At 40.3% G+C, this 20,948-nt stretch overlaps 1 protein-coding gene across 1 annotated transcript in view; it reads left to right on the top strand.

The window, feature by feature from the left end:
• Positions 1-18,292, top strand: part of si:dkey-71h2.2 (low density lipoprotein receptor adapter protein 1) — a 32,876-nt gene extending 14,584 nt beyond the window's left edge. The window contains exons 2-10 of the mRNA XM_058612510.1: positions 3,753-3,895; positions 5,657-5,769; positions 11,841-11,955; positions 12,325-12,397; positions 12,559-12,645; positions 13,888-14,009; positions 14,749-14,783; positions 17,694-17,719; positions 18,084-18,292. Coding sequence (XP_058468493.1) covers positions 3,753-3,895; positions 5,657-5,769; positions 11,841-11,955; positions 12,325-12,397; positions 12,559-12,645; positions 13,888-14,009; positions 14,749-14,783; positions 17,694-17,719; positions 18,084-18,130 — 761 coding nt within the window. The 3' untranslated portion in view covers positions 18,131-18,292. The remainder of the gene's footprint in view (positions 1-3,752; positions 3,896-5,656; positions 5,770-11,840; positions 11,956-12,324; positions 12,398-12,558; positions 12,646-13,887; positions 14,010-14,748; positions 14,784-17,693; positions 17,720-18,083) is intronic.
• Positions 18,293-20,948: the final 2,656 nt, after the last annotated feature.

Genomic DNA, 20,948 nt, shown 5'->3' with positions numbered 1-20,948 from the left:
GACTGTGTGTGTGTGTGTGTGTGTACCCTCTGCGGTCCTGCACATGCCCTCTCCAGCAACATAGTGCCACAGTTGGCATTTCTGCACGCTCCTGTTTGCGTCGTTAATTAACCCCCAGTGTTGGTGTTTCGTTGCACACGGGTAAGATTTTGACTCCTCCGAGCAAATTAATTTACGGAGCGCGGGGCCTCAGACAGACAGCTGGTAAACGCCGCATGTAGCCGAAGGCATGCAGAGCACATGGTAGCCATTATACTCAGCTAACGCCTCCCTGAGTCAGCGGGGCGACTGTGAAGCGCTTCACTGGTCGGCTCTTTGTTCGACAGTGTCCGGTGATTCGGAGCACTTTCAGAGGCAGCGGCTTTATACAGTAACTGTGTCATCAGCGTCAGGACGGAGGCGCATCGTGACACCCTGGTTCTATTTACATTAGTCCCACTTGTGAGGCTTTTGTGTGAAGATAATAGAGTGCAAGGGCTTACTGCAGGTGTGAAAGTGTTGCCAGGTGTCAGTTTTATAAAGATGCACACGTCATCAGTGCACTATCATGCACATTTGCGTGTTTAGGCTACACTGGCCTCTTGCAAAGGTTCTCTCCTTGTGCCACTGAGTTCTCATCAGCGTTTTTTTTTTCTTTTCTTTTTTTTTTCCTCCCCAACACGTTAAAATCCAATTAGCCTCCCTCCGCTTGTCCCTGTCACTCTTATCAGTCGCCGTCTCTCTGCAGACTCGCACAGGATTTATTAAAAATTTAAGCCCTCCTCTTTTATGGGGATAATATATTGGAAACCCTGCAGCATCAACATGAAGCCCCTTTTAATAATTCATGTGTGCAGCCTGGTGAAGACACAACATGGACTGTAGCACTTTAGCTTTATAGCTTTGTGACAGTCTTGAGGACACAACCATACAGTAAAGCGTCGGGCCATGGGGAGCTGCTCTGACGTGGATTGCGTTGATCCAAACTATACACATTGAAGCCGGTCAAATAAAGGGTATTTTAATAGTTTTAAATTGACCATTTGCAAATCCTTGCTGTGTAATGACTGAGCAGCAAAACTAAAAAAAAAGTATAGCATGGATTTTGATCAACTTTTCTGGGAATGTAGGTTTTGCCTCAAGGAAGAAATGATTTAGTTTGTAGTGATTTGGTGTCGTAATTTTGGATTTTATTGCTTTCACTGGCCTTGGTTTTCCTCAATAAACTCGAAATGTTTGTTACAAAGATGTAACCTTTTATTCGAGAGGCTCTGTGACCAGATCTTTTGTCAGTACTGATTTTAAACTTCCTTACTGGTAGGATTCAGCAGGAATGCCCGGGAAAAGGATCTCCTTTCCTTCTTTGGATGAAATTGATGTCTTGACATCAACACTGAGAAAACAGGACATGATTATTGATTTTAGACACAATAGTGAACATAAAGTGAGTGTTAGCCATGGAAAAGACGTTCTGGTTGTAGATTCATACAAATACCTTGGTACCGTGTTTGATTGCAAGCTTAAATTAGATTCTGTGGTTAAAAAAAAAAAGCCAAACTCGTCTCTTTTAACTTTTTCAGTGGGCTATCTTTTAAGGATAAAAACAGCCAGGGTTACGTTGTTGAGACCTGCTCCAAGATCGTTGGTGTCAGGCAAAAATATCACTTTTTTTAAATTCTTACATTCCTTCAGCTCTAAGGCTGCTGAATTCAGACAGCTGCCATTTTAAATAGCACTTTTACTAGCATTTTAAACCGAGACATGCATTATTCATTATTTTAGCAATGTCTTAATGTAATGTATTTATTTTGATGATTGTTATTTACTTCATTGTCTGTCAGTCTGTTGGCACTAATGGTTGTTAATTAAGACTGAAGGCTGAATGTGATGCAGATGTGTTGCGCTGCGGATGACTTGCCCCTCGGGGATCAATAAAGTCTGAATCTTGAATCAAAATAAACTTTTAACTAAACTAAAACAATTTGCATAGTAGCAGCATGTCCATGTTAATGATAAGGAATAAAGACTCAGTGAGTAGGAGTCGAACTATAACTCATTGTTCACTGGAAGGATTTACGAGGATGACAAAGAATCTGTGATACCCATTACTTTTTATTTTATTTTGTGGTGTTTGTTTCAATCTTTGAACCTGTGTTGTTTGGAAACAGTTTTAAGGCGTATTAAAGCAAATCTTACAGACTCACGTGTATAATATTGATGTGATTAATGTCAAATAAACAGTGCTGAGAACAGTCAAACCATGCGCTTCTCCACGTATCTTAGCAATCACATGTGCTGTGTGGTTTTGAAGCTGCCCCCACAGTGTGGCTGAAGATTAGTTAATAATTCAGAGTTGTTGGAAGTGGCAAAACGGGGATGGAGCTCTCTGCTGTTCGCCTTCACAGCTGCATGGGGCCTGCCAGTAACAGATGGCTGAGCCCATGCGGAGCGTTTGGTGCCAGTATAGCCCAGTAGAGTGTTGGACAGTGATTATGTGTGTTTGTGTCTTTCCCCACATTTCTCTCTTCCCATGCTCCTCTTTTCATATACTTTATTTTATTTGGTGAGGGCCACACGGTTGGTGTAGTGGTGAGCACTCTTGCCTTTGCAGCAAGAAGATCCGGGTTCCTGAAACGGTCAGAACAAGTGCCTTTCTACATGGAGTTTGCGTCTTCTCCCTGTGCATGCGTGTGTGTGTGTGTGTGTTCGTTCGTTCGTTCGTTCGTGTGTGTGTGTGTTCGTGCGTGCGTGCGTGTGTGTGTGTGTGTGTTTTCTAGTTTACTCAACATGCAGATTTGGGGATTAGGCAAATTGGACACTGTGAGTGTGAGAGTGGGTGGTTGTTTGGCTCTATGTGTCTCTGTGATGAACAGGCGACCTGTCCAGGATGTACCCTGCCTTTCACCCTACGTCAGCTGGGATTGGCACCAGCACCCCTCAAGTGGAGGATAAAACTGTAGAAGATGGATGGATGATTAAATGGATTGATTAGATAGATTGATCATCGTAGACTTTAGTGTTAAAAGAATGCTTTGGCTCTTAATTAAATAGATCATGGTTGTCACTTCTGACGCCCATTAAGATGATCACAGAATGTGTTCTGTTGCATCGTTTTGCAAGCTATTCCTTTCGTGATGCTTTGAGAGGTATTTTAGGCTTTCTGCATGAGCACATCCCCCCCCCCCCTCCCTTTTATGCAGTGGTGAGCTATGGAGCTGGTAGCTGCCACTTGTTGGAGTAACAACAGCAGCAGAGCATCATAGTCATTCAGTGTTTTCTATCAGCACCCACTTATGTGTGTTTCTTCCACCTCAACGCAGTTTGTTTCTCACAGGAATTTAAGCTTTTCTAGTTTATCCTGTTTAGATTTCTGTGGATTTAAGATGCAATCAGAGTCTCAAACACACCGGTGAACAGAATAGATGGTTAAGTTACTGATGACTTTGCACTCCGATAAACATGCTCTCTTTATAGAGTTTATCTAATTATCCCACTTTTACCTCCCAATGCATTCCATAAGTGCAATATTAACATATTATTCTGATACTGCACTATGTTTTCATTTAAATGAATCATAGATCCACTCCACAGTTTGCCCTTGAGCAGTGATTTTACTCATCTGCTCTCTCTTTGGCACTTTAAAAAATATAATTTAAAATTTGAAATGTGACACTTTTAGCAGACGTGTCAGCATTTATTCAGATGTATTTTGGAAAGACTGCATTCATTTGAATACTTTTCAGTAATCCGTGATTGTCCTTCTGTCCAATCAGAGCTGCCAGAGAACTGGACCGACACCAAGGAGACTTTGTTGGAGGGGATGGTGTTCAACGTGAAGTACCTGGGTATGACACTGGTGGGCCAGCCTAAAGGAGAGGACATGGCGTCCGCTGCCATTCATAGAATTGTCACCACGGTGAGTCACGGTTCCCTTCTGACTCCGTTCTGTCTGTAATTACAGTTTCTCACTCTGATTTTCCTGCTTGACGAATCTTGAGTTCTGCTTGCAGCTCATAATAATGTGATAGTAGTAATAGTTCTGAAGACAAGATGAGCTCCTTCATTAGAAACATCAGTTTCAAAAGGGACACTGTAAAGAGTTCAATTATGGTTCTGCTTTTTATAGAAAGTCCCATGTGGTTCTCGGGGAAACTGTAGCCTCAAACTGAAATGAACGTTATCTGAAAGACTATGTTACTGATGATGTGTGACAATGTAGTCAGGACAGAAACAGGACAAAATTGGGTAAACTTCTCATTTGCCCCACACTGAAATTACTTTTAATTCTAAGAATCCTAGATTAATTCTTTCTTCTTTTTCTTTCTCTCCTGTCACTTACAGTTACACCAATATGGCTGCGTGGGGTTTTAGCTGTTACTAAAGAGCTGAACATTTACAGCTGTCAGATTAGGGATATGATGTCTATTTGAGGCGCGCAGGATTTCTGAGCACTGCTAATAATTTTATCCCATCCTCCATGGTGGGAAAAAAAAACAAAATTTTTCTGCATGCTTTGCAATTAAATATAAATACAATATTAGTGTTTCTTCCTTTCAGGCACACACACACACATATTCACTGAATACTGCCAACAATGAAAATGTCTAATCTGTGGAAAAGCCTTTCTCTGCAGAAAAGAAAAAGCTTGGCACTTGGAGTCTAATCACAAACCCCCCCTGTTTCTCAATTACAGACTGAACAGAACCTAATGGCAGGATTAAAATTCAATTGATTTACTCCAGGACAGATGAAGAAGCTCAGTTGTCTCCGTTGGTTCCCTTGGAAACCAATCAACCCGAATAGGTTAACTGAATACATTAGTGACTCTTCCATTTATATCAGACGAGATAAGACGAGACTACGGGGGTCCCACAGAGAGAGGCTGAACTTGTCTCTTGCTGAAAGACACTTGTAACCAAACAGCAGAGAATGTTGCACCAGTTGTTGGCACCTCCTACATGAATCAGCTGCCACACTCGGCCACAACACAAGTGCTGTGAATGTGCTGTTTGTTGTTACCTCATAGAAAGACTTGACCCCATTCTTGTAGTCCTTGAGAAGTCCTAGTTTTTGTTGAAGATCCTACCCTGTTCAGCCTCAGGGTCTCTTCAGTGTTTGTGCAGCTTCTGCTAAAGTGAAGGAGAGCTCGCGCGGAATGATTTCATGAATTTTCCGTGAATCGTTTTCTTTAATATACTTTCCTGAACCTCTCTTTATTCCCCTCAGTCCCTCTACCTGACATCATTTTAGCGTGCAGCTAAACTGCATTCATTTCATGGTAAGGAGGTCACTGTCGTTGTCAGCTGGCGCTCGAACAGATCGCAAGCTCAGCACTACGGCTGTGTTTTCTGACAGTCCAGATGGAGCAGAGCAGGCAGGGTGAGTCAGTGGCAGCCAGCCCGACCTCGAGTACTTGTCCTGGGTTACACATTGCAGCCTTTTCCTTCCTCCCCCTCCTCCTCTGTCATGTTTTATAAATTCCCCACATTTCTGGGACAACTCTCACAGGGTGCTTGTTTTTGCTCTTGCAGCTACTGACACATCTGAGCATTCATGAAAAATCTAATTGGCTCATATTAATGTCAGAATGACACAAATTGTCTATGCCCGAGGCAAGGCTTTTTTTCCCCCCCCTCACTCATTTAATGTGTGTTTTGTTTTTGTTTCATATTCACAGGCCAGAGCCAGCGCTAAGAAGTTTCGCAAAGTCACACTGACGGTGTCACCCAAAGGCATCGTCATCACAGACACGGAGACTACAGACCTCATTGAGAACGTTTCCATATACAGGTGAGTGATTTGCATGTCAGTGCTGATCTGTCACTCGGTCCATCACTACATATTCTGCCTTTTCCTCCACCTCTATCACCTCGAGCAGATCACCGTTTCCCATCACACAGCACGATTTTCAACATCTACGACATTGATTTGTGGAAATGTTTAAGCATATATTCACAATTTGTTTTTGTTTTTTTTAGTCTGCTGCTTCACAGCCGTTAAACAGATTGCTTTGCACGTACATGTCACACTCAGATTTATTAATTTGCCAGCATTTTATTACGAGAACCCCACTACTGGCTTCTTGAAAATGAAACATTTATGTGTAACATGCCGTGAGCGTAGACTCTAACTCGATATCTTCATTTTTGTCACTGCAGTGTGTAAAAGCCTAACTTGATAAGGATCTATGAGCATCATTTTCAGCATGGGTTTACTTAAAAGGATTGTTAAATGATTTCTGCTATCTGCTCTATCTTTTCTTCTTTTTAATAAATGGTTCAGCACTCGGTCCTCACAAATTGAGCCACAAAAACAAAAAAAAGACTCCATTTTATACACAGGGAAGCTGATATCATCTATCTGGGTCACTTTTCTCTGTCGCCATGTTAGTATGAGCTCGTTTCATGCACTAAACCAAAGTTTTCTGCTCAGTACAGTTGTGACTCGATATTATATAGATTATATAGACTCTACATTATATTTGATCCCTTCACATGGAAACTAAAATTGGGTCTCTTTCCTTGGGCTAACCTTTTGTGATAGCTTTCATTATATCAAGTGTGTGTGTATGTGTGTATGGATTGTGGTGTGATTGTCTGGCTCTTTATGGTCGCCTGTAATATCGACCGGCCCTTGTGTCGTTGAAGGTTACAGTCTAAATATCATACTGCTGGACTGTGATTACAGAACCGGCTGCTACATAAAGACAAAGGATGTTTAAACATGGTGCAAACATGAGCACCACGTGTGTTCTCCATCCCCCTTTTGAGCCACCTTATCTGCAGTAACAGAGCACTGTCCAGGGGAATCAGCCCCATCTTTGATGTACTCCTCCTCTTCTCTCCTCCTCATCCCCTTCTCGTCCCTTTTCCCCTTCATTGATGCGTAAGACATCCTTCCTTTCTTCTCATATTAACATTAACACGGCTCCGAGTCTGAATGCAGGAATGGCCACGACTTAATTGCTCACTTTGAAGCTCACACTTCCAGTCTTTGCTCATACCTCCCGAGTAACGGTGCCGAGTGAGGGGCCACATAGAGCGCTCGGGTTGTTTGAGGATTCACTTATCCCCTGTTGAAACACCCCCACCTCCTCCCTCAAGTTCCTTTCTTATCTTATTTTTCTGTTGCACGTAATCCATTTATTGGCTAAGACCCAAGTGAAGGGTGAAAGAAAGAAAGTGGAGATGCAAGAGAATGGATCAGATCGCTCTGCGTGTATGAGATTTAATGAGTAAGGGGGGGAAAAAAAGAGTTGGATACAGGATGTATTTGTGCACATGCATGTCCACGCCTGGATGCACCAGTGTGTATGTGGGTATGTTTAGTTAACTGTGCATCCACACATACTGTAGGCTGGCCTATTTCCCTCAGGGATAGCTTTGTGATGGCTGGAATGATAGATAGGAAGGTATTTGTGCATGACATTGGAAATAAAGGTAACAGGATTCTCCAAGCCATGAATCTCCTCACCCACAAACCCTAACTCCTTTCTCACACACACAGGTTTGTCCTGCTGTTTTTCTTAGGACACTGCATTGTCCTTCCATTCACAACCTAATACAACCATTATCCCCAACCTCAATTCAAATCCTGGCCCTAAACCTAACCAGTTCCTCAGAAATTAGGTTCTGGTTTTTGGTTTCCATAAGGACAAGGTCAGTGTTTATGCCAGAAAAGGTCCCTAAAGAGGTAACAAATACAGTAAAACACGCACACTTTCTCTTTCACACACAAACAACGCAACAGCATATTTATCGGTGGAGCTCAAGTGTTGACAGATTCACAACCTGATTGTATTCGGTGGCCTTGACAGTCACTCCTCTGTACTCGACAGTGCACTTAACGGTGTAATTTGCTGCCCCAGACGCCCGTTATGTTATCTCGAGCTTGATCTTTCAATGCGACCACATGTACCCAGTAGTGCCGCTTTTAAGTCATACCGCTGCCAGACATTTAGTTCAAGGACTAGATCACATAGACGGTTTAATATCATTCTATCTTTGTATTAAAGCTTGCCTTTATTGATGTATTGGAGGAAGTATATGTCACATAAATCCATAAGCCATTTAAAATGTAATAATATCTCAGGTGACTGAGCTTGGATCTATACACATTTGTAATGTGGATACAGTGATTCAACATGTCGAAGCTCAGCTGTCAGTGAAGTTAATAAATACTTAATGTAACCAGCATAGTGTCTCAATTTGAAATCCAAACTTAATACATATTTATTCAGAATGGCTTTTAATACCCAGCAGTGTGGTGACAGTTTTATTTTTAATTGGTACTTTCATCCTTTGGTTTATGTTTCATGAATTAGTTTTTTTATACCATGTGTTTTTAATGCTGTGTGTCTGTAATTATTTTATTTTATAAAGCACTTCGGTCACCTGTGGGTAGTTGTAAAGGGCTATAGAAATAAAGTACATTACATTCAGTTCATAAAAAAATACCATCCCACTTAAATGTCCGCATGGTTCTTGTAAGCTTAGCTTAGCATAAAGCCTGGAAGCTGGGCAAAAATGACAACACATGACCCCTGTGTACAACCATACCCTGATGTTACCCTGAAGTATTTCTGTAAAGTTCGGATTCGAGTTTACTGCACAATTTAAAACTTTACATTCTTGATTTGAAAAATGACTTTCTGCGTGGGTTTTCTCTGGATTCTCCGGTTTCCTCCCACAGTCCAAAAACATGCAATGGGGATTAGATAAATACAGTAAAAGGACACTCTACACATCGCCCTATGTCAGCTGGGATTGGCACAGCACCCTCCGTGACCCTCATGTAGAGGATAAAGTGGTAGAAAACGGATATTTTAAATGACCTCAACAACACAATAAGCTGTTTTAGATTGATCAAAGCAGCAAACGACTAGAGACTGTACTTAGTTCCCTGTATTGACTGGAAGTAATCGCATCAAAAGTCTGGGGTATTGACATCCAATACAATCAAGCAGCCTGTCTTGTTTCTCCTCTTTAAAGCCGCTGAATAAACCTCTCCCAGTGAGCAGACACTGTTAGGGCATTGAGCTTCCATCAGGACTGGAGCTTCTGATTCATATTCTGACAAGAGCCCTCTGTGACCAACCTGCATATCAATCAGTGCAACACTTGAATCCGGGAGGGGGAGATGAAACACTGACTGACACTCTACCTGCTAACGATGCACACTGCTCTGACGTGTGCATTAGAACTGTGCGATGTGTCAGTGGAGCTCGAAGCAGAGGATTCAGGACGTGATGCTTCATTTTTACTTTTACATTATTGTGCTTGTGTGGTCGACTGCTTCTTTGCTCTTTTGCAGAATTGTTATGACAACCGCCTCCGTGCCGCAACAGCAGAATGTTGTTTTTTATTATTCTACCCATGGCTGAATGTTGAACAAAAGCACTTCATTGTTGTCATAAAAAGGTGTAGCTATTTTATCCAGTGTATACAGAGAATTCGGGGCTTTGATGCGTGTAGTTATTTTCCGGCTTTACTGTAAATAATTGAGTATTTTCCATTGATATTCTCCCCCCCCCCGCCTTCCTCGCAAACACTGGTGCTCAACACAGCAAGCAGATCAAAGGTGTGCAATCCACAGAGTCTCTTTGGAGATATGATGTAACCTGACAGCTCAGCCTCTGTTGTTCAAGCTCAGCGCAAACTCTGATGCTGTCAATTATTTTTCATTCTGTTGTAGGCTTATATTATTTGTCACTTTTTTGCCTTTTTCTCGCAGTAGTTTAGTGCAATGCATGATAGGCATGCACAAAAGTGTATAGACACCTTTTTTTTTTGTTTGAAGATTATGTGCCTCTGGCAAAAGGAGGAAATATTTCATGTGTATTCATTCCAATGAAGTGTCTCTGCATTTTCCCATGGATGTCCTATTATATGTCATATTAGTGACATAATCCTCTGGGTCTCATATGCACTGTAATGTGCTTGTAGGAAGGATGCATTTGCAAATTTCACAATGCCCATGTTGTGCGGCATCCTTACATCATGTTGCCCAATAACTTCAACTTCAACTCTTTTGCTGATGCTCATATTTGTAAATATCAGCTCGTCAGACATACACTGTGAACTGAAATTCAGTGTTTGCACATTTTTCGGTTATGCTCACAGCTGCATGTGGGTAATAAATTGCATTTCTTGTTTAAAGGCATGAGTGAAAATCTATCTCAGAAACTCTGGGTTCTCCATTTAGAGAAATGCACTAAAAGTAAGCCGAGTCTGCAGATTCCCAGGCCCTGCATTGATGAAAAATCCAAAAAGTCAGATTTTTTGACAAATATAACTTTCATACAATTCCCTCTCCTTTTCCTGTTTCTTATTGCCTCTAATATCTCTGAAAACAATAACTCAGTGACAGGAACACCGTTCTCTTGCATTTATCACAGATATCACTTTAATATTACAGTAGATGATGCTGTAGTATTACATTATTATTAATCCAGAATCTATACAGATATTAAAAAAATAAATATAAAAAATTGCGGACACATCAACTTGTAATTGTGTGAACCTTTGTTAATGAAATAAGTAGGGGTATATAGGTCAATCCTGCAATTATGGCTCAGATATCAGAATGAATGCACAGGGCGTCCTGGGCATTGATATGTGGGTCATGCATCAGTGGTGCAAACCAGTAAACAATCTGAGAGCGAGACATAAAGGCTGCTGAGTTTGTGCTCGTTGTTTGATCAAATAAATGAACTCCCCCTTTTTGAAGTTGGCTCGCAGATGAGACGCGTATTCTTTACATTTCCAGTAATTATTAAACACTGTCTTCAACCTTATAGTCCATCCATAAAGTGATGACGACAGCATGCACTGAGAGAAAGTACATTTAAAACCTAATTTAAACTTATCCTTTCTTACAATAAAGCCTGGGTGTTTAATTAAAGTGAAAAAGGTCAATCGCATCACTCACTGGGACTCATTTACACTTCTATTACATGGAAGGAAACAACCTCAAGACAGACCTAAGGAGAAATGTGATCAATACCGCTTTTAATAGCTTGCATAGAATCAGGCCAAACAAATCCATCGGTTGTGTGTTTATCGCCTCACTGAACATGTGCAAGCGAAATGGCTTTGTGGACTATCTCGATTGGTTTTCGATAACGCTTGAAAACCACAAGGCGGAGGCTGTTGCAGAATTTATAAGCCACTACATTGAGCAGAATATTGGATCCAGGAGAGATTCAGTGTAACTGTCGGTGAATGGAGACCATTTCCAATTTCTGTGACGGCAGAGTCACAGGTTTCAGCAAAATGTTCCCACACTAGGGGAGGATTTTTCTCTATCTGATACAGACGTTGCAATGCATCATGTAAAGCTGCTGATGTGATACAGGAAAATACTTTTTTAACGTGTCCCCTTGTCTCCATTATCATAACATTATCTGATCACCTGATCCTGCCTGAAGCGAAATTATTCCAACATTTTTCCCTCCCTTCATTATGCCGTGTTTGAAAAGTTGAAGAGATCTGTCCCAGCTTCAAGTGTCTCTCACGCATGTGACTGCTGCTTATGTGTGTCCCGCTCCACTGCTCCAACATAATATTCATAACCACTGCTCTCCCACTGCAGTGGTGGGTTTGCTCATGCATATGTAAGAGGCTGAGTAGAAAAGCAAAGTTATGGCCCAAATTTAGATGTACTGTAGTGTAGCTTTGCATAATATGCATGTTCTGATGAAAGAAAGCATGCTAAAATGTTGTTGTTTTTTTTTCTTTTACATGTACAATATGCTTCCCTTATGACATGAAGGTAGCAAAGTGGCTCCCGTTTCTCCCATTATTAGTGCACAGTGTCAGGTGGACCGACATCATGATGTGTTTCTCCCTCTTCTCTTTCAGAATCTCTTACTGCACGGCAGATAAAACTCAGGACAAGGTCTTTGCTTACGTCTCGCAGAGTCAATTTAATGAGACGTTGGAGTGCCATGCGTTTCTCTGCCAGAAGAAAAAGATTGTAAGTGTGCACCACTTTATCGTGACCTTGCTTGCACACACTTGTATGAAGTGTGGATTTAGTCTGAGGTTATGACTGCTCACTCGAGCAAGTCGGCGGATCCGTTTGCTTGGGGATTCACTGCCTGTGATGAACTGCGTCCAGGCAACATGAATGTAGATGGCTCCATCTAGTGGCAGACTCTTTAACGGCATCTCACATTAAACCAGTCTGTGTACTTTGGATACGTTTACGATTAGACGGTTTCTGATTCGTTTTAATTTAAATTTCAAATGTACAGCAAATGATTTCAGAAGATTGGATAAGAAACCACAGAAATCACAATTTTTGATTCTTTTGTGTTTCTCTTTCCTGCTTCCCTCCCTTCAGGCTCAGGCTGTGACATTAACGGTGGCCCAGGCATTTAAAGTAGCTCTAGATCTTTGGGAGGTTGCTCAGGAAGGTAAGTTAACTGAACATTTATCTTACTCTCTGCATTGATCTGTTTAACTTACACACACAAGTATATTTCCTCTACATAAAGTTAAGTTTAACAAGAGAATCCCTGTTAGCTTTTAAACTTGGCAACAACTACTCTTTCTGAAACTATTTTTGTCTTTACAGGCAAAAATAAGAAGGTTAAGACCTGCTGTTCCTGTGCAGCAGGCAACACACAGACGGAGACGACAGACACTCGCTGTGTTCCAGCAGGTAGGTTTGTTTTATCCTCACGCACAGTGTGTCTCTACACGTCAACTGTAGAGACTTGTCTTTATAATGACAACATGACATATTTATGTTATTTTACAACTAAAATGGACCGTACCTCTAAACATGAATTCAAGTGTAAGGGAATAGAAAGACACAGTTTAATGAAATATAATTCTTTTAGTCATGTTTGGGGTTTCAGGCAGTTATTGATAATTCTGACTGTCATCTTGTTCTCAGGAAGCTGATAATCATTTCTCTCAATGAAATCATTTAAATTGCGATTATTTTAATGACGAATATGGATGAATGTGATTTCTGTAACTGGCCTGCAATTATGGGATGATGATATGGAGTTACATCATTTCAAGAATACTGTGTAAGGGTGCTAAAAAAGGACCTGCTTTGAAGGTGTATGAAAATGTAAACTATAATATGTTCCAATCTCCGAAATTAGCAATTGGACTGCAGATTAAGACGAAGTAGCCACATTATTTCTAGGAGAAAGACAACACCAGATCTGGTTTAATTCACTGAATCACAAGGTAAATGCTTTAAAATTACCTTTTATAGTCATAGTGAGAAGACGACAATTACATCTGTAACTCTGCAGTGTGACACGACACCCTCACTGACACAACACACACACACACACACACACACAAGCCTCATTAGTTTTTTCAGGGGAGCAGGAGATTTTGTGTTCTCTCCTGCCACCATGACATTTATAGGTCAAAGTAGTTTCCACTCCTCAGGGGGTCAAACGGTTCTAAAAAAGAGACTTCATCATCTCTTCAGATTGTCAGTACTTAAGGCCCCAATTTTCTCAGTCTCTTTCAATTAAAATTTTCTCCACTACCAGTGAAAGTGCCCCGAGGACAGAGAGAAAATCTGATGTGAAAGCTTCACTGACCTTGGGAGAACCTCAGACATACAGACATAATTTAAATTCTGCCTGTTGCAGAGAAAGTTGTGCAGTAAGTGCCAGTGGTCTTGAGTTGTTCTTTGACTTCTGTGTTGCTGACTTCGATAAAAAAGAGACAAAGAAAACGTACATGTGTCCGTCTTTGTCTTCTTTGTTTTTGTCTGGATTTGCTCCTCCCTTTTCTTAATCTCCCTGTCTCCTGTCTCTGTTTGCTTGTCTCTGCATTTTCAATCACTTTTCCTGTCAACCTTTTCACACGCACACACACACACACACACACACACACACACACACACACCTGCCATCTTTCTCGTATCCAGAGGAACACAAGCCTGCAGGGATGGAAGAGAAACCCCGGAGGCCGTTCTTCTCTGCCTCAATCAGCTTGCCCTCACCTCGCAGTAACCCCACGCGAAGGCGACCAATCAAACACGACTCCTGGGTAGGTCGCACCTTTTTAATCTTATCTAAATCCAAATATTTTAGGTGTGATAATCTGCCAATGACCACTTCTCACTTTTTAAATCCACACCTGATGTTAGAATAACAAACATGTGAGGCAATTTTGTGCATCTAAAGCCTGAATCCACTTTATGATGACCCTGAGGAAAAAGCAGTCTTTAATCTTATTTATATACTTGTGTATATAGGTTATTATATAATTATATACCTTGACTGAGTTAGTTAAGATAAATTCATTGGTCAATTATTTAGCAGCCTGTTTGTTCACTTACACACTTTCAACACTAGGTGGTGCTATACTCATTAGAATGATTTCTTTCCAGACTGATGTCAGTCACACAGTTCAATTCCACGTTACATCATTCGAAACTGAAATGTGTGTGGGAGAAATCATAATTGAATTTAAATACAAACTTGACGTGTAATGCACTGCTCTTTTTCAGTCTGTCCTGCAGATGCTTATGTTACATGAAAAGATGGATCTTTTATCAGATTGTACACATTAGTCAGTTTTGAAACGATTAGATCACTAGAGTGTTCTACTCCTTATAGATCATGGTGTGGAAAACTGGTGTATGAATATTGGACTGCACAGTTGGTTATGACAAGGAGTCAATGTGCTTTTAAATAAAAGAAAAATCAGTGTAAATGCACACGAGTTAAAGAAGAGAGTAAGTAGTGTGTGAATTGATTCAATATTATTGTTTACGTCTTAACAGGACGTGGAGGATGGACTCGATGACGCGTTCTCAAGGTAACCTTTGCTTATGACTGCAAATCTGCTGAGCACTGTGGATAAATACGCCAAACACTTAAAGGTGCAGCGTCTATTGACAGATATTGAGATTAATATGCAGACTTCTTTCTGTATTAGTGCATAATAACATGAAACTAATAGCATTGTGTTTCGTGGACTCGGGACTGCACAAGTGTGTAAAAGAAAAGTTTGATTTTGTTAGATAAAACAAGCAAAACTCATGCAGGAAGATCCTATAGCAATTTCCTTATATATATATATATATATATATATATTCCATAATTAATCATAATGAATTGCTGAACTGTTTCATACAAATGGACATTCTGCTTGAATGAAAGATACAGTTAAATTGAAATTGAGTGCAGCTTAGAAAGCTGAGGTTGTTGTTGTAAACACAGCTGCATAGCTTATACACCTTCCCCCCAGAGCTTTAACTTTTAATTAATACAGATTATATTAGAGGACAGAATGTATAGAAATGTTCAGTGTATAACTTTGCAAGGTCACTGGCAAAACTGAGTCACAGCACATTATGAAAAATGACTGCAGAGAGAATCACCACCTCTGCTGACAGCGCTGTCATGAGTAAAGCGCTGGGCATGGTGGGCGGCTTTCATGTGTGTTGATTAAAGTTGTGGTTGAAGGTTGTTTTTTTTTTTCTGTGGGTTGCAGTAGATATTCTGAATTTTAACTGGGCTGCAGCGTTATTAGGTTTTGGGAATGACCTGTCCAGTGAACATGTTATTTTTCATATCATATTTTATAGCCTTACAAACAAAAGTACTTGATATATCATGCACTGACATACTCACACTCTCTTTGATAATGTTCATCCATGCACCACAAACTGCTGAGAATGTACAACTCACAGTCCAGAGACTGTTAATTTCCTCATATAACCTGCTGGTATGTGTGTGTGTGTGTGCGCGCGTTTCACTTTTATATGAAGAGAGAAGAGCAGCAGGAGCAGGAGGATGATGATGATGCGGCTAACATTAAAGTGATGGCAACTCATTATGCTGCGTTGCATTGCAGCTATTAGATCTGTTTGCTGTGTTGGAGCATTAAAAAAAAACTTTGGTTAAAGCAAAATGAGTAAATGAGAGGCTGACATCACATCCAGAACTGGAAGTGCGTTGTGTGGAAGCAGACTGGGGCGTGGAGGGAGATCAGAACAGGAAGGCAGGTCATCAAAGAGGCTGCTCTCAGCAGGGACGAGGGTACACTGACCTGCGGTGTGGGTGGCTGTCGAGCAAAAGGTGAAACGGTGAAATCTCACATCCTGGTGGTAGCACTGAAGGGTTTTGAGAGTGTTGCAGCAGACCGCCACCGCAGAAGTCGGCGTGGTTGTCAAGTTCAGTGTCAGTTTATGAGTTGTGGATAAGATTTGTCCTGAAACATGGATGCTTCTGGATCACGGGGATTTAAAGTCGCATGTTTGCTACCTGTAGATCAGCAGAGGACGGTTCTGGTCTCAGTTTTCTAGAAAAGTAAGGGTGGCTTGATTTGGATTTGTCGTGTTCAATACCGATACCTATATCACAACCTTAAGTATCTACTAGTACTGATATCGGTCCAATACGGTCATTTTACACTTCTAATTAGTTTCCAATCAATTTATGGTGATGCATTATCATCTTGGCATTTCAGAATCATAATACTCCAGATGTGTAACACATATTTTTGCTTCCATAAGGGAAAGGAATTCATGCTTTTCTTCTTTCAATATTCAATCCAGTGATTATGACCATTATCAGAAACATAGTACATGGTGTGTATTTATATAGCGCTTTTCAAGTCTTAATGATGACCACTCAAAGCTGCCTCACACTGCAGCTTTGCCATTCACCCGTTCACACCCATTCACACACACTTTCAGGCAGTGCATTTTTCTATCGCTCACCTTTCATACCCGCTCACGCGCTGCCAGCAAGTGGTGTTAAGTGTGTTGCCCAAGGACACGTTGGCATGTATTGGCATTGAGTTGAAAGACGACTCGCTCTACCACTGAGCTACCGTTGCCCCTAATCCCCAAAAACAGTCTAAATGTTCAGTGTGTTTAGCCTGGTTGTCCATTCAGCTGTAAGATTTGTTCATTCCCAGTTTTCATTCACCTGAAAAAACAAGACAACATTCAATTTACGTTAAGCACTATAGTCACAATATCAATTTACCATTAATCAGTGTTAAAAACATTGAAAAATATTGAATTGCTGTTCTCCTTGTCACGACTCTGCAATTGTTCACATAGAAGCTTGTTTCTTCTTTAAGATGTTTGTTTGTCTTAAAGCTCTGACTTTTATGTTAGTCTGTCTTCTCTGCACTGAAAACAATCCGGAGTCTCGCTCTCACAGACGACACTGCAGGCGTCATTAACTCAACTCCTTCTCGCCTTTAGCTGTGTTTAAGAGTGAGAATGTGGAGGTGGCAGTAGATGTCACTTCCTCTTGGGTATAAGTCGGCCTATAGGAGCCACTACCAGTGCTGAATATTTTAAATGTTAATCTAAAACTGATGCAACCAGCTGAATCATTTTTAATTAATGTCAGAACAGAGAACAGGTCTGAGAAATAGAAAAAGGACACACGGTGCTCATGACCCGGGCAATTAGTCATTGACTTCAACTTCAGCTGAAATGGGGTTTAATTAACTCTAAGGTCTCCTCTAAGGAAATCTACCATACAACTCAAACTTTACTATTTAAAGTGACATTATATAACTGCTCCTTGTAAACTGGGAGCACTTAAATAATTCAACGTTATCTTTTGTTAACGTAAGCTTCTTTGAGCGTCATGTGCTTTATGCATGGTGGAGCAGGGGCGGTACATGTGGCCGTGCTTTCAACTGTTATCCACTGCTTCTCAACACCGTGATTTTCCTTTCTGTCTTTTATTTGACATGCAGCAACATGGAAGTAGAGATGGAAACTGGTAAGTGATGAGTGACTTTACATTTGGTACTGAGTGTTGCAAAATCGTTGGCAGGTGGTCATTTTTAGGGCTGCGACTTGTCAAGTTTTGTAATAGATGTAAATTATTCCTTTAATTCTGTTTTGTTATGGAAACATGATGAGCCGTCTTGTGAAATGTGTTACATTAGTGCAAAGTTTTTAAAAAACTAAATGCATCTCACAAAACTGATCTTCTGTAGTGTCCTTTCATTAGAAACTCGCATTTTACTGTGTATATAAACACATCTGTTCATCATTCAACATCATCATTCATGTTCACTTTCATTCCGAACGTTTTTCAATTTGTAAATATTGAAGTTCTGCGTTCCTCTCTCTCTCGTCAGATTGGCCTAATCCTGCTCCAAACCCGTCCCTGACGATGCAGCTCTGAGTTCCCAGGACGTCTCCACTAATGATCGGTTGTCTGTCTGCAATAATGAGTTTGGATAACACAGCCCGGCAATAACTGCTCAAGTTACACAGCAGAAAATCATTTGAACTAAGAGGAAAACACATCGCACCTAATGGTGAATGACAGGAAACAGAGAGGCTGTTTGAGATTCTGTGGCTGCTTAAGAAAATAAAAAAAATTGCTATTTCTGTGATTGACCACCCATTAACACACACTCTTAAATTACCCTCTACAGCCACATTCTCATGTTCCCATGCTGCCAGATTAAAGGTGGCACATGCAATGTCTCATGCCGTGGTTCTCAAACTGTGGTACATGTACCACCATTGGTACGTGAGCTTCCTCTGGTGGTAGTGTATACACCAGGGTATGTGATCGGAGTGGAGCTGAGGAATTCTGACCAGTCACCTCAAATCTACTTCCTGTGAAAATTCCGTAGCTGGCTTTGCTCAACCTATTTACACCACTGTATTTTAACGTTGGTGATAATGGTGTTACTGCGAGAGCTCGATATTTTCACAAGTGGTACTTGGCATAAAATGTTTGAGAACCACTGGTGTCATGTGTCCGTGCATGGCGAGAGAAAAATTATATATTTTAGAAGATCATAGGATGAATATTGGAGCTATAACTATAGCTTAACTGACATTAACCCACAGAATGTTTAAAAGAAACACACAAATCATTGGAAAATTAGAGGTCATTCAGAAATAGTGGAAATAAATACATTATCTCAACAAAAAGTAAAGGCCATTTGTATCCAAATTAGCTACTAGTAGCTCATTTCTAGCACTAGTCTTCTGCTCATTGAGACAGGTGAACAGAAACGACATCCAAGAACCGAAGCAGGTCGTTATACTGATAAATTTCTGATAAAGGTTTTAAAAAGTCCAGATATGTTTTCATATACAGTATACAAGGACATTTGCTCTGTGAAAATGTGAATATTCTCTGATCTCATTTGTTTGGTTGGTGGAGAAGTGGCTGCCATGTGTTTAAAACAAAAAAACAACATAATCAGGCATCGGTTCGAATGTCCTTTTGTTATACTGACTAAATAGTATTGTACATCAGGTTTGCTGCTGATTTGGACAACAAAGAAAGCATGTATGATGGTAATTAGACTTTTAGACACACTGTATCCATGTGTTGCTTTTTAATAGATGGCAATCGGCACCAGAAAAGGATGATAAATTGTACATAAATTCAGTGTATCTTGGCCAGATCTTCCCCAAACACAAGATCCGGATCATCCTATTAGACACTCTACCTGCATGGTACAAGCAATATTTTTGTAACTCCGTCTGTACTAAGTGATGTCCAAGTGATGATGTAACCGTGATGATGTCACATAGACACAGAAGACTGATTATAGCAGTTTTCTTACAGTACGAATCATGATGAGAGTAAACTGAACTCCATGTGTGAAGTCAGTGGAATGCCACTTTAAGGCATTTGGTTTGTTTTTGATTACATTTAAACGCACAACCTTATGGCTTTCTGTCAGGGTCCACAGCACGTGTGTGTATATATATAAAGAAACCACAATTTCTTTTCACTCAACACAGTAACAAACCTTTCTTCTGCAGAAACTGTACGTCATTCCTTTTAACAGCCGGTTTCAGTGCTGTTCAACATGACTTATGTAATGACTTTATTTCCATTCATTCAGCTGCCACAATCCGTGAAGTAGCTGTTGCCGTTCAATGAGAATTGAAGTAAGATTATGAGGAGGAGAACAGTGAGGCAAGGCCAGAATAAAGAATAATAGAATAAAGAACGCTATTTCCTTACTGCTGTATTTTTTCAGTGTCAGAGCTGTGTAATTTATGTATGTGCATCACATTATTGTAAGAGAAGTAGTCATTTTTTTTATGAAATATATTAATCACCTTTGTTGAGATATGAACGTGTGCTCGTATGTTTTGTATTAGGTTTAGACAATTTATTCAAATCTAATTGTGCGTGGATTTTATTTCAAGAGAGAGGTATTTAGAAACTCTCGAGCAGTGTACAATTATAAATTATAAATGTGCTGCCAGCCCAGACCTCATTACGGAGACATGGTTGGTTATTAAATTATTTCAATCCACCACTTAGGCAGCGTTCCTTATCAAGAGGACATTATGTTGTGCTTCAGTCGGGCTGTGCGTGGCGCGGTCCATCTCTCTGTATTCATGGTATCACAGCGGAGAATAATTGTGACGGTGGGAGGCAGCAGGGGACTCGGCGTTGTTGTCATGACACCGCTGTAGAATTATTAGATGGCTTATCAGGTTATGCCATGAAGCCTAATTGTTTTGTTATGTTCCGTCTGGCTCCAATGCCAACTCACATATATACATATACATATATATATATATATATATATATATATTCAGTATATATATATGTATATATATATATATATTCAGTATATATATATTCAGTATATACAATCAGCTTATACATATATATATATACATAGACTGATTGATTCATGTGCAGATGGGCTGTTCTCCAGAATCTCTCACACTCAATGATACTCAATAGTACTAAATTGGATATACTTTTAAACCAGTCTTTGCTGATTGTAATTGATTTTCAAACAAACAGAATCGGTGTGATGTGATTTGATTTCGCCACCAACTTCTTTTTGGATCCTTTATGCTATTCGACCAAAAGCTTTGTACAAATCATTTTATGGCACATCGTTTACTTTTATTTATGTAAGTGCACTGTAAAAAAACAACAACAGTAACGTGGGCAGAGACCCAGCAAATATTGAAAAGATGCTCTTTAGCAAGAGTTTTCCTTG

The sequence above is a fragment of the Solea solea genome, chromosome 17 (assembly GCF_958295425.1).
Source record: "Solea solea chromosome 17, fSolSol10.1, whole genome shotgun sequence".
Classification (NCBI taxonomy): domain Eukaryota; kingdom Metazoa; phylum Chordata; class Actinopteri; order Pleuronectiformes; family Soleidae; genus Solea; species Solea solea.
The sequence above is the reverse complement of the archived record's forward strand: the minus strand, read 5'-3'. Positions and strand labels throughout refer to the sequence as shown.